The sequence below is a fragment of the Clupea harengus genome, chromosome 6 (genome assembly GCF_900700415.2).
Source record: "Clupea harengus chromosome 6, Ch_v2.0.2, whole genome shotgun sequence".
NCBI lineage: Eukaryota > Metazoa > Chordata > Actinopteri > Clupeiformes > Clupeidae > Clupea > Clupea harengus.
Genome location: NC_045157.1, coordinates 16,422,714 through 16,435,960, shown reverse-complemented (window position 1 = coordinate 16,435,960; position 13,247 = coordinate 16,422,714). Strand labels below are relative to the sequence as shown.

At 40.2% G+C, this 13,247-nt stretch overlaps 1 protein-coding gene and 1 long non-coding RNA gene across 2 annotated transcripts; one reads left to right on the top strand and one right to left on the bottom strand.

The window, feature by feature from the left end:
* Nucleotides 1-404: 404 nt before the first annotated feature.
* LOC122132964 lies at nt 405-12,922 on the bottom strand. Its single transcript, XR_006152463.1, has 2 exons — nt 10,736-12,922; nt 405-634 (listed from the first exon to the last, which is right to left on the bottom strand). It is a non-coding gene; the product is annotated as an uncharacterized LOC122132964 (long non-coding RNA).
* irx3a (iroquois homeobox 3a) lies at nt 6,575-10,606 on the top strand. The gene is made up of 4 exons (XM_012826973.3): nt 6,575-7,077; nt 7,700-8,720; nt 9,279-9,345; nt 9,717-10,606. Exons 1-4 carry the CDS (start codon nt 6,865-6,867, stop codon nt 9,769-9,771), a joined length of 1,356 nt encoding a protein of 451 aa, XP_012682427.2. The 5' UTR covers nt 6,575-6,864; the 3' UTR covers nt 9,772-10,606.
* Nucleotides 12,923-13,247: the final 325 nt, after the last annotated feature.

Below are 13,247 nucleotides of genomic sequence, written 5' to 3'. Positions count from 1 at the left end.
TGCTCAGGAGAAGGCATGTACTTCGTCTGCTCTCCATTTCCATGTCCCCCTGCAACATTCCTGATTAAATTAAGCGCAGGTAAGCTGAAACACTCGATTCACAGTAATTAAACCTGACTGTCAATAAAGTGTAACGTTTATGCAGCACATTTCAAGGATGACTAAGCAAGTGTGGCTTCGCTGAAAGGGAATGAGGTGTAGGTGCACACACACACATACACGCACACACACACACGCACACACTCACTGGGGAATGATAGGCATCCTTGCACACCAACTGCATACCAACTGAATCTTGGCAAAGTGCTGCACTGCTTAGTGTTGGTTATAAATCAGATTGAACAGGGAAGTAAACGACAGTGAATTGCTCACAAACAATATAGAATACAAATCATCACAGCAAATAATCTCTTCCAGCAGCCTGTTAACTTTATTATGATGCTTATTTTTTCACACAAGTTCAGTAGACACCACTCAGAGCTCTCGTAATCTTCACAATTGGCCGTTCTCAGCCGTGGTGCAGTCGCTAAGCCAGTGCCGTCTGACCCCCAGCAGCTAGCTCGGGACCTTTAGCCTGTGTTAGTGCAGCTGTGGCTGCTTCAGGAACAGCTGGAGCTGGATGCTTTGTCTGGCCCTGCAGGGATAAAAAACGGGCAATCTGATATTGGTCTGCTCTCTCTGTCTGTGCCCTGCATTAGAACGCCCCACTGTCTGAATGTACAAGGGCCCTTTGGGTAGGGGGAAAAGATGGAGGGCTATGTGCAACAGAACAGGAATATTTTATGTTTCAACCAAATGCACAGGCAACAGAAGCAGAAAACAACAAATCTTAGTCCTCTTTGAAATGTTTGTCAGATGGATTCCTGTCTTCAACAGTTTTTAGGGTCTCTATTTAACCTGAAGATGTCAGATGGCATTTAAATATAGTGGAGAAAGAGTTGATTTCAAAAACTGCTTGGACCACAGCCTTGTTTCAATGACACACATGCTACTAGCTGACAGGTACAGTAGCCAAGGGGGTTCATTAAAGATTTAGCTTCATTGGTTATTGCTGTCGCTTTCAGGTTAGCTTTCAGCAAGGACAAGGGTATGGTCTGTGTACTGGAGGCAATCAATACATGCCACCATGCTGAACATCATTTGTATCTTTCTTAGTTTCGTGATTTCAGTATATATAGACATATAACTCAATTCATTGTTGGAATATAATCTTAAAGTTATGCTGGCTTGAACAGAGTATTTGCTTATCTGTCACTAGACAAACAGTTAAATCAGTTCTCCTCCTGTGTTATAGATTCAACTGGGCCTGTGCACAAAATAATTTCTCATCCTGCATGCACATATGGTTACTTGCAACTACTGCAACCAAATAGTTGTAATGCATTTAATTACTTAAGATAAACACATTTAATATTGGCTCCATTTACCACGTTCAAAATTATGACTCACGCGGAGTGATTTCGTTGTGTATGCGTCACTCAGAGATGAAGGGGGTGTGCCACGATAGGATTCCTGCTTGCTAGCCCCTCCCACACGCACACACAAGCAGACACACACACACACGGCTCTCTCTGTCACTTCTCGGAGATCCTGGCAGCGCGCGTAAAGCTAGCTTGCATTTTAATTCGGCCCTGAAGTTACTTATTTCATTATCGATCAACCGTAATGCTGAATCAATGTTCATCTTGTTACCTGGGCTATACCCGTGTAATACAGTGATAGCGCTGCCCAGAGTAACTCATTCCCTTTGCAAAGTGACTTTACCGTAAAATCAATGCCTGTTTGTTACTGATACAGGGAGAGTGCGGAAGGAGGGGTGGTGAAAAGAGTGTGGGCGCGGATAACACATTTGCAAGGGTCTGGAGTAATAATAGCCTGTCGTTGGCCGTTGATTAAAAAGGGACTTGGCGTTTTCCTTTGATGACTCCAACAAAAAAATGACCACTTAAAAGAATATATTTTTAAGAAAACAATATTGGATATTATTTTCAACGGAGGCAAAGTATTATTATTGTTGTTGTTGTTGTTGTTGTTGTTGTTGTTGTTAATAACACTATTATTATTATTAATTTTATTAATAATAATAATAATATTGACAATGATCAGAATAATCATAATGATGATGATAGCGCATTGTCGTGATTCTCAAATTATTTTCCTATGACAAGGTAATTGGAAGTGCATTAGCTAAAAGTAAGTAAACCGAGCTCCACATAGCACAACGCTGAACCCTTACGGCCAGCATAATATTTACCAGGGGAAGACTGAGTCGAGAAGGCCATCTGACACCGGCCGCTTTGACCTTCCAGATCAATTACTGCCTGTAGCTGCCGGCAGCTCCACAATTTAGCCACACAAATTCTTTCTATATGAACTCTGTTTTGTGGCAATGCCTTTCCCAAATACTTCTGATGAGGCAAGCGAGAATAATTCCCAAAGATATTAGTCCAGCTGCAGAGACGCCACGACGGAACACAGAGCTAGGCTATGTTCAAAGTAACAGTTTGGGTGTGTCGTGACATAGGTCGAGGAGGTTACTCCGCTAAATAAATTGCGAATAAACACTCTTGTGTTTGTTAACGATGGTGTTTGTACTAAGCAGTTTCTGATGTAAGATGAGAGTTGGGGGTTAAAAGGTTAATGAGATAAACGTCACAACTGTTCAGTGATACACCCAGCGCTGTGACGGGCATGGTAAGTTGACATACAGAAATATGACCATAGATTAATATGCCTATGACTAAGGCTCATATGGGAAAAATAACAAGCTTGCACATTAGTAACTCTAGCATGGAATTACATTTACATTATAGTATTGGCCTGACGAGGGTGCTATGAACAGAAAGTGAGATTGTTAGGCCGGCAGGGAGCCTCTTTGTTGACAAGTTCTTCACTAAGGCTTCCAGCAGTGGTGTTTTACCTAATTATACCAGACGTCAATCAATCAGTTCGCGACATTTATCCCACCTAAATATAGCCCCTATATGGTTAACACCATGGCTATTAGTTGTTTGTTTCAGGTTAACTGAGGTAACGACTGTGTATTGTATTTAAATTTGAAATTTGACACGACTTGTTAAAGTACCTTAATATGTTGCAGTCCATTGCCTCAGCCCACTCTTAATTTTCTTCAAATTGCCGTCAGCATTAAGAACTATTCAAAACTCCCCACTTTTTTAACTAATGCGAATTGAAGTTATCAGTTTAATATGCATGGTTGATTGGTGTAATGTAATTAAAATCATATTATTTAAATTATATCAACAGTAAAAAATTAAACTTGAAACTGGTTATGAAAGTACACTTGCTTTTAGTGCGAGCTACAATTAATTTTTTTAAACTATTTCATTTAATGGATTAAGTCCGCCCTTATACACTGTGAGACTTATGGCTTTTTTATTTCGTTTTTTAATGCCACGTGGATGGGAAATAGCTGGTTTGAGATAATGGGACTGGTTTCTCACCGAGAATTAGAAAGACTTGTAGAAAGTTCCAACAGAATAAGGTCAGGAATATTATATTGATCTTTGAAGACTTGCTCAATACTCAGTTTCTCCGAGTTGTGGTGTTATAGCGTTTAACTTCAAGGTAATTGGGGAAGGGAAATGGAACGAGATCAAAATTCCAAACAATGCTTAAAACTTTAAAAGAATAACTTAGGTTCGTCAAATATCAGAACGGCAACTGTGGTTAGTCAACTCGCATTTAACTTCATGTAGTCCAGCACTATGTAATGATGAAATGCTATATGCAAAGTAATATACCAAGTCTAAACAAAATCATTAAGCCATCTTGTTTTACTCCAGTCTGCCTCTAAAGAAAATATAAAACAAAACCTTGTTTGTACAGGAAGTATCAGAAAAAATGCGATTTGAGCCAGTGCCCCAGTCACATAGGCTATTGGTTCTCCATCCCCCATACTAACAACCTTAACACCAAGGGTCATTAATTATGTTTTCTTTTCAAATCTTTTGTCACCACAATTAACTGATTTTGATCAGAGGGCTCATCTAAATGGATTCCATGTGTGATTGGGTATGTGTTACTTGTTTTCTGTCGCCTTGGCGTTATGGAAAAGATCCAAACGTGTAATTTGAAGAGCCTCCGTTTGAAGCCTTTGATCTCGCCTGTTTCTTTGGCATTTCATCATGTGTGAGGTGTCGCAGGCGTCTTGTGTATTGCATGAAGAACCACTCTAAAGCGAAACGCCTATTCTTGTTTATTTTGATACTTGTTTGGAGCATTTGTGTCACCTGCATAATTGCCCAAAAAGGGGTCCCCCAAAATCACCCTTCCAGTCACAAACATTAATGTCCTCGTTCACGACTCCCGGCCATGGGGGAAAACCCTGTTGTTACTCAGCTAGCATAATAAAATGAGTAATCAAACCCCTTTTGCTTCGGATACAGTCAAGATATGACAACGATGCGGTCTTATTACAGTAATGAACATTTTATATTAAAATGTGTAGAGGACCTTGTTGTTTCCCTTAACAGAGTAACTGCTACTGTCACGTCCTAGAATAAACACACATTTTCCCATCCAATGATATTGCAACTATTGTGGTAAAATCTGCAATTTAGCGCGTCCACAATAAAGCTCCGTGCACCGGACATGTGGGAGGGCAGGTTCTCTGTAACGCTGTATGTGGAGAGGAGGGAGCTGTCCTAATGCTTTTATGGCTGTGCCAGTTTCCCGGGTCGGTGTGAAAGTGTTAAGTTAGTGCATGTGTGTTTGATTGGGGTAATAAATCAGAGCCAAACCTTGGGGCCCTGACAGGTCCCGGGGATGAGACACGTGTCTATCCGAACTCTATGCGTTGCAGTGCGGATACCAACACACACACAGGTCGCCTGCCTCTGAATGCATTCGCATGCACAGAGCTGCCTCCTTGCTGTGTGTCTTTGCCTTATAATCCGACCTCGGTGTAAATGATCAATTGCAGTGGTGTTCAAAGTGTGGATAAACAGCGACGCAAGAGTTCAGCAATCAAATACGATTTCAGAGCTTCATGTAAACTATTTTAGTGAGAAAATACACCGACCTCTCCATGTCACACAATGCCCATGACAATTTCTTCCTTGGTCAACGACATTGTTTGAATCTCCTCATAAGCAGGTTGCTGTTAGAGTATTATTGACTGCGTTGTGGTTATTATCGTGGGCTATAGCTTGGATGGCAGCACCTCAGCGCCGCTAATTAATAACCCCTAATCCTGGATTCTGTTCAAAGTCAAAATGGCAGAACGTTTATGAAAACAAAAATCCTAAAGTCTCTTCTTGGAACACAGCTCATTGTCTAATAGCATATGGTAGGTTATACTTAAATAACAACCAGCACATCAGTCCTGATAAGTATAAAACAATGATAACTATCAGTTGAAAAGCAGATTAAAGGTTTATAATTCTTGGAAACCTTGAAACCAAATCACATCCTCAATGTCAAACTTAAGTTGATGAGATCTTGATGTCAGTATGCGACTTATCAAATATACTGAACACGATAAATTATTCAGCTGTGTCGCTGTTTGGCAGGCGATTAACAAACATATGATGATAGCAAGTCGAAAAATAATACGATTATGAATGTCCGTTACATATTTTCATATATTGATTCAGAGAATTTCAATTCTGATTATCTTGCTTTGTCTTAATCCGCATTAGCCTATGTACAAGAAGTCGAGAGGTTATATCAAATTCACCCAATAGATATTTGTAGGGTAATCTTTAAGGTTAATCGTCTAAAAAGATGTTTTCGAAGAACGCTGGCCCTTACACATGAATGCACAATAAGATGGGCTATTGCACATTATGTTGTCAACATGAGTAGGCCTACAGTTTAATTAAAATACCATGCTCGATAAAAAAATAAAATAATAATAATAACAACAACAATAACAATAATAGTAGTAGTAATATTAGTAGTAATAGTAAGAAATAGTTTAATTATTACGTAAAGCAGCGATAAACACTCTCCAATCCACAACTATGTTTATTGTGTGAGGACGCTGTGTGTCCAAGTGTTCACATAGGCGCTAATCACCTAGCTTTTGATTTCTTGTCAGCTTTCTCTTTGATGTCGGGCTGTACCAGTAAAACTGTTCGGAGTCTCACTTTAACATCGCGGATGGATTAAGAGTCGCGTGTAAATCGCGTGTATCTAATTTATGCACAAAATACATTTGTAGCCTACCCCACATATTTGAATAATCTATGCAAAACTTTTTCGAATCTGACATTAGTGTTCATAATGTAGAGTAAAAACGTGTAGCAAATGAGTCAATGCACTCACATGGGACATATGCACTTTCAAATGTAGACAAGACCTTCAGTTAACTAATGACACAAGAGATGTTTACCAAGTTTGTGGATCGCCACAAATTGTGAATTAAAGCTAAAATGGGGTAGTTCTAAACCGGTGAACAAATAACAAATGAAATGATTGGCGAGCCATAAAATGAGATTTGAAATCCATTCAAATAAGAGATCGCGACGTCAGTGCAGTTATCCAGACGAAATACAGGACAGAGAGCGAGGAGAGAGAGAGAGAGAGAGAGACGCGCGAGAGGGAGTGTATGTGGGGTGAGACTTAAGAAATAGGAGGGGCTTCTGAACGACTAGAAATGTCAATCAGAGCAAGGAGTCCCAATAATCTAAGGCAATCTGTAAGGACCTGACCTTAGTCCATTCAGATCAATAGGGAAGTGAGGGAGGAAAGCGCAATCGGATCATTTACACTGGCTGTTTCAGAGGAAATATAGACTTCCCTTACACTTTGTACTCACTGTAAAGTGGATATCTTAGAACGCACTAAGAGGGCGACTTCCCGTTTTTCGTGATTGCAGCACGCTTTTTCCCCGCGACAATGTCTTTCCCGCAGCTGGGATATCAGTACATCCGACCGATATACCCACAGGAGCGCCAGGGGATCGCTAGCGCCCGACCCGGGACAGAGTTGAGCCCGTCCGGAGCTCTCTCCAACGTTCTCTCAACTATGTACGGATCACCTTTCGCAGCGGCGCAGGGCTATGGAGCCTTTCTTCCTTATTCTAATGATCTCTCCATTTTCAACCAGTTGGTAAGTTGTCGCCTCTTGTTATTGCAAAAGTCAACAATAGTAACTTTTGTGGAAAAAACTGCCTCATAGAATATTTTTCATGCTTTAATTCTGTAGCTATCTAGATATAAAGAAAGTTAACTTTTCTGGTGATATTTTTTGTTGTTAAAAATAGTTAATATCAGAACTCTATCTTTACGCATTTAATCAGTAGATAACTTTACATCTCACTAGGCTCTACATTACGACTGCGATTTGATCCAGTCGATGTTGTTCGTATGTAAACACTAACACTAGTTTCGTGTTGCCATAATCAGCGAAATTGCTGTAAGGAGTGGAAACGGGGCATTGTTGTCACACCAACAGTATTTTTTAAGCATATACTACAACAAAATATGTTCTATGAGACGGATGCTGTGACTTTGGCATTTTACTTTATTCCCGTGGGTAAAAGGATTGAAAAAAAGTGGTATGCGCTACTTTTGTCAGACTCGTTCTTTATCTTTCCAAAAGCGAATCATTTATTTATTTAGACTAATTACAGTGCTATTGTTTAAGTCTAAGATCATGCTTGGTGCTGAGTCAACTGTGAATCATTGATGTGGATTTTATCTTACGTCTGGGTCTGCTCTTTGTGTTTTAGGGTGCTCAGTACGAACTGAAAGACAGCCCAGGCATCCAGCACCCCGGGTTCGCTCATCATCCAGCCTTCTATCCCTACGGCCAGTATCAGTTTGGTGACCCATCCAGACCCAAAAATGCTACCAGGGAGAGCACTAGCACCCTAAAGGCCTGGCTCAGCGAACACAGGAAAAACCCGTATCCTACTAAGGGGGAGAAGATCATGCTGGCCATCATCACCAAAATGACCCTCACTCAAGTGTCCACCTGGTTTGCCAACGCCAGGAGGAGGCTAAAGAAGGAAAACAAGATGACCTGGACTCCGAGGACCCGCACTGATGAAGAAGGAAATGTTTACAGCAGCGATCACGAGGGAGACGAGGGGGACAAGAGGGAAGACGAGGAAGAAATCGATTTAGAAAATATTGACACGGAAAATATCGAAAACAAGGATGATTTGGATGACCAGGACGACCTGAACGCCGATTTGAAATTAGATGGCAGAAGCGATTCGGAAATTTCGGACGGCTATGAGGATTTACAAGGGGCAGACCAAAGGTTTCTCAAATCTGTGGTGGAAGAGGGCAAAGAGATTCGCGTGGAGCGGGATGATCACTTCCACCACCACCACCACCACCACTCCTTTGAAATAAAGGCGCCACAGCCAAACGGCGACCAAATGAAACTGAACCCCGCATCCACCAACTCTCCCCGTTCAGAAAACAACGCGGCCCCAGCCCAAAAACCAAAGATTTGGTCGCTGGCTGAGACAGCTACAACCCCGGACAATCCTAGAAAATCTCCACTAATGAATGGGAGCTCCGCTGGGCCTGCCCAGACCCTCATAGCTCCACACAGACTCATCTCATGCCCTGTTGGGAAAATCCAGAACTGGACAAATCGAGCTTTCTCGGCCCATCAGCTTGCGTTACTTAACTCAAACCATTACCTCGGACTGGCAAACCAAGCCTCGGCGAACGGCCTAGCTCTCTACAGCAGGCACGCGGAAGAAAAGAGTCATAATTCAGACTCATCTGTTACAGGTACATGTCATCAACACTGAGATGTGGCTGAAACCGCAAATGTTTCCTATCAGAGGTTATTTCTCTAAAAAAAAGACTCACTTATAGACTGCTACACACATGTAGAAATGAACACGTAATTAAAATCTTCAATTCTATTCATTGTTGTATCACATGAGGATCACCAGTAAATATTTCTGAAGTTTTTGTTTTAAGCGGTGTTCAAAAATACGTGTAAAAGGGCATTTATGATGACAGAGAAGTCTTCAGTGTCTTCTGAAAAGTGCGAGACAAAGAGACAGTAGGCCTGTAATTTCTGAGCTGTAGGCCCTTTATCACGTCTCCCACAAACTATTGCAAGTGATTTGTTTTATTGTATTTTTTAAAAGATATGTGTCCATATTTTGAAACATATGTAGTAGGCCTAATATCCCCTCATTTTAAGAGGTAGGCTTTTGTAGTACTTATCTGATATCACAGACTGATATTTCAGTGGAAATAATAATAATTGCGTACTTTTAGATTTAACTAGACATTACAATTAATGTCTTTTCTTTTTCTTTATTACTATAATTTCAGAAAGATCTAGTGCCTTGGAAGCAGAGAAAACGTTGTTAAAAACAGCCTTCCATCCAGTTCAAAGACGGTAAGACCAGAGTCACCTTACTTAATTGAGTTTCCATCGTTTTCCAGTAATTCATAAATTGTCTTCCTCACTGTTCGTAGTTTATCGACAAGTAGCTTCTTTAAAATTAGGGCCTAAAATAGGTGCAGTGAGTTTTGTCCTCTGTATCAATCTGTGGCCTCAAACGTCATTTCACTTTTTCTGTTGTCGTGCAAACCAATTGAGTTTTTCATTAGGTCATAAACCAACATTGCGTCGATTGGAAATCATTTATTCCGTTTAAAATCAACGCTGTAATTCTGAGTTGATCATATGACACATTTTCTTTACTGAATCTCCAGAGGAAGATTTTTTTCTTTACATATTTCTACTCTATTTTCTGTATATTGCAGGCCTCAGAACCAACTCGAAGCGGCGATGGTTCTATCCGCGCTCTCCTCCTCGTAGGGTCTCTTGTGATTTTTCTATTTCCTTTTAATCTGTTGTAAGGAATGTAAAATAAGAATATTACATCTCTGTATACTTACCTTGTAAGCATGTCCAGTGTAAAACTGCTAATGTTATAATGTATGAACATGTAGTCTGTGAGTTTTTCTTTTTTTTTCTTTTTGTAAGTTCTGTGAGGATTTGATGTTGAAATGTTTTGTATATAACGTAAAGAAAATGTACATACTTGTGAACCAAATTGTACAAGAAAGTCTATATTTTGGCTAATAAATGAACTGCTGCAACTTTATAACTACAGATGTGTTTTTCATGCAGTGGTTTTCCAAAATTATTTGGTGCTCTGAAATGTGTACAAAAATTCTTATGCTGGGCCCTTTTAACTGTGGCAGTCAATGAGCAAAAGGGCATTGCTGGTAGAAAGTTGAGGGGAGGTTATTGTCTGAGCTTTGCTACAGTGTAGGCTACATATGAAGAGGATTGAAAGTATTTTCATATTTTAGGGACTTAACTGTAATTAGCTTCGAACATTTGGATATTAATGGAGCAGGATTATCTTCATTGAGGCGGAACAGCCGATTTTAAGTGAATAATGATTTCATTTATATTGGTCTGGAATTGTATGAAGCTCACAAGCACTCAATGTGTATTAATATTCCAGTCTTAAAATATTTGAGGCTATGGGGTTAAATGTTGTCCTTAGTGGATTATTTGCATAATCAAGGGATTCATGTGATATTCTGCGATTTTGCTATTTTAAAAATGTATAATGAATTTTAATCAGACATTGATGCTGTACTGCTTACCATATGCCTCCAATACATTGTGAAATAATTTATTTATGTTTGTTTTCTCCCTCTAAGATCATTTGCATGTCAGCAGCTTTGTTAGAGAGTCGAGAAACTTTGCGTAAAGTTGGAGTTCGAGCTCCCTCTAGAGTCAAAATCTGATCACGGTTTCCACTCACCTCTCGCAGCTGTTTGCTGTGGTTGTTCCTCTTCCGTTTTCATGTCAACGGGGCCTTCGTAAAGAGGAACAAACCAAATCAAAAAGGGAATGTTTTAGATGTTTACAGACAATACCAGTGCCAAACCAGAGTTATACAGAGGGTGCCGTCGTTTGTGGGAAAATTGTTATCTCAAAGTGACCTCAGCAGTGCTTTTTCTAATGACAAAATACTATCTCATTAGCATTAATGCATTAATTTCCTTGTCACCCATAGACAAGCGCAGATTTTTACTTCACGTTCAGTGCAAAGTTATTTGGGAAAGTAATTGTAATATTGTACATTTAAAGGGAACTAACAGAAGATTGGTGGAATTTCACAATGCAGTAGTATTTTGGCTAGACGATTAATAAGGACTGTGTGTACACAATATTAAGATCAAGTACCTGCCGTCGCTTACATCATGAATCACGAAATTTGAAGTTGATGTTTGCAACCAGTATTATTTACTTACTGTTTTACGTAATCCCCGCAGAAACCGTACACTTAACTTTCTTGAAAATCGACACTGCATTAGATATTTCTAGCCTACGTCAGCCTTTCATGTTAGCCTACTGAATATTTCGAAAAGCAGGTAGATGGAATAAATAATTGATTGCGTCTAAAATATGTCGCGTAAATGAGAATACACATTTTTAGGGATTAAAATACAAGGCGGTATAAACAAAAAATATGTTATAAGAACTCTAATCCCAAAACATTTAACCATCTCTAAATGTTTTCATTTCCAGTAACCTCAGTTGAACTGGACCCCATGGTAGACCACCATTTCACGATTATGAAGGTCAAAACACACCATGCTGTTTTTCTGTGATTTTTCATATTTTGGGCTAAACAGACACCACAGGCAAGCGCAGGAAACACAATCCATTACATCTTGTGTAACTTGGTCGGTCTTTGTGCTTTGGTTGCTAACATAAAAACAGACAAGAACTTTGCGCTAAGCCGTGATGTCACGTCTTCGCCATGTAGCGCTTATAGACCCCGAGAGGGAAAGAGAGAGAGAGGGTGAGAAAAGTCCTATTGAAATGTCCCCTTAAAAAAGACTGGCCCTTTTTGTAGATCCTCTCACCATGCCGCCTTCCTGTCCAATCAATTATCTTCCTAAGAACCCCTTGTCTAACTGGGCACTCACTATGCATATTCATACGCCACAGCATCCGTCACTGACACTGATTGATGTAATCATCTTTCTGGCTCGTAGCTTCCCGCTTTCACTCGGAAACGCACCACTGGCTCGGGTGCAGGAAGTACCACGAAGCTTGGTGTGACCAACATCTCCAGTCACCACTGATCCGCTAGCATACCCTCAGAGCAGGTCAAGGGAGAGGACGCGTTGCCCATAGCAGACCCTTGGAGATTCTCAGCATGTTTGCAATGCGCTGTTGAATGCGCAGCCACAAGTAGTTCCACAACACAATGACCCGATTGAATAGTGTTTAGAAAAGGGAAAAAATGAAATGTACTTCCTTCTAAAACGTAGGCTACGCTTTAAACTTATTTCAGTCTACATGACAGCAATATTAAATAGCGGTAGCGACGTTGGGAAAATGTTTAATGCAGTGGCGCAAATCTGGCCGACAGGATTGGCACAACAAGGCCATCCAACAATTATGCACCGCCCAGGCTCGTTATTGTTATAAATATTGATGATTGTTTTCTGTGTAGGGAGATTGTTTTTTTTGTGTGTGTGTTTTTTTTTGCTGAGGGACCGCACACTCTGTTTTGATCAATGGAATTCATATGAAACAACGCTGAAACCCTGGCACACACACCTCAACCGGGCTGACGTCCCTCTGATCGTTGCATGAAATTAGGGATTAAAATATCCCACACGAAACAAAGTAATCATGGTTCCTGATGTCAACATACATGTCCGACGGACGCTTTCTTCTACTGTGCAAGTAGAATACATTAACGAACATTTCGCTCAGAGCTACACGGGGCCATTCCTAGTGGGGCATAGTGTGTCTCATTTATCCGCCCGTTAAGTGGATGTCCTTGTGACTAATGAGCAATAATCAACACTGACTCCTCTTTTTATTTCTTCGCTCCCAGCGATGTTAAATACTCCAGTTGAAACCCTTTCGCTTGGGCTTTGAAAAAGCTACACAGTGCCATTCCACATGTAGACGCTTGAACGCTCCATCACTCGATCGCAATCTTGCATGCACGCAGGCCTACAAAAATACAAAATAGTTTTTTGTTGTTATAATAATAATAATTATAATTATGATTAATATTATTTCTCATCTTACAAATGTGTGCCTTCTCTGCATTGGGTACTTAATTTAGGTGGGTCATTGCTATAGTTTTATTTGATATTTAAGCCTGCATCATATTTTTAATGCTGCTGCAGTGTAATGTTATTTTACTTATGTTTTTGTTTTGTTTACCAGTCCATCACCCTTCTGAGATTTGAGTTCCTCTCCTAACTTTTTTGAAACAGTATGTAACATAGCTACCCAGGATA

Excerpts from the sequence above, each read along its gene's own strand:
- irx3a (XM_012826973.3), top strand. The coding sequence starts at position 6,865 with ATGTCTTTCCCGCAGCTGGGATATCAGTACATCCGACCGATATACCCA. Across the intron at positions 7,078-7,699 it reads TCTCCATTTTCAACCAGTTG|GGTGCTCAGTACGAACTGAA; the intron begins GTAAGTTGTCGC and ends TTTGTGTTTTAG. Across the intron at positions 8,721-9,278 it reads TTCAGACTCATCTGTTACAG|AAAGATCTAGTGCCTTGGAA; the intron begins GTACATGTCATC and ends CTATAATTTCAG.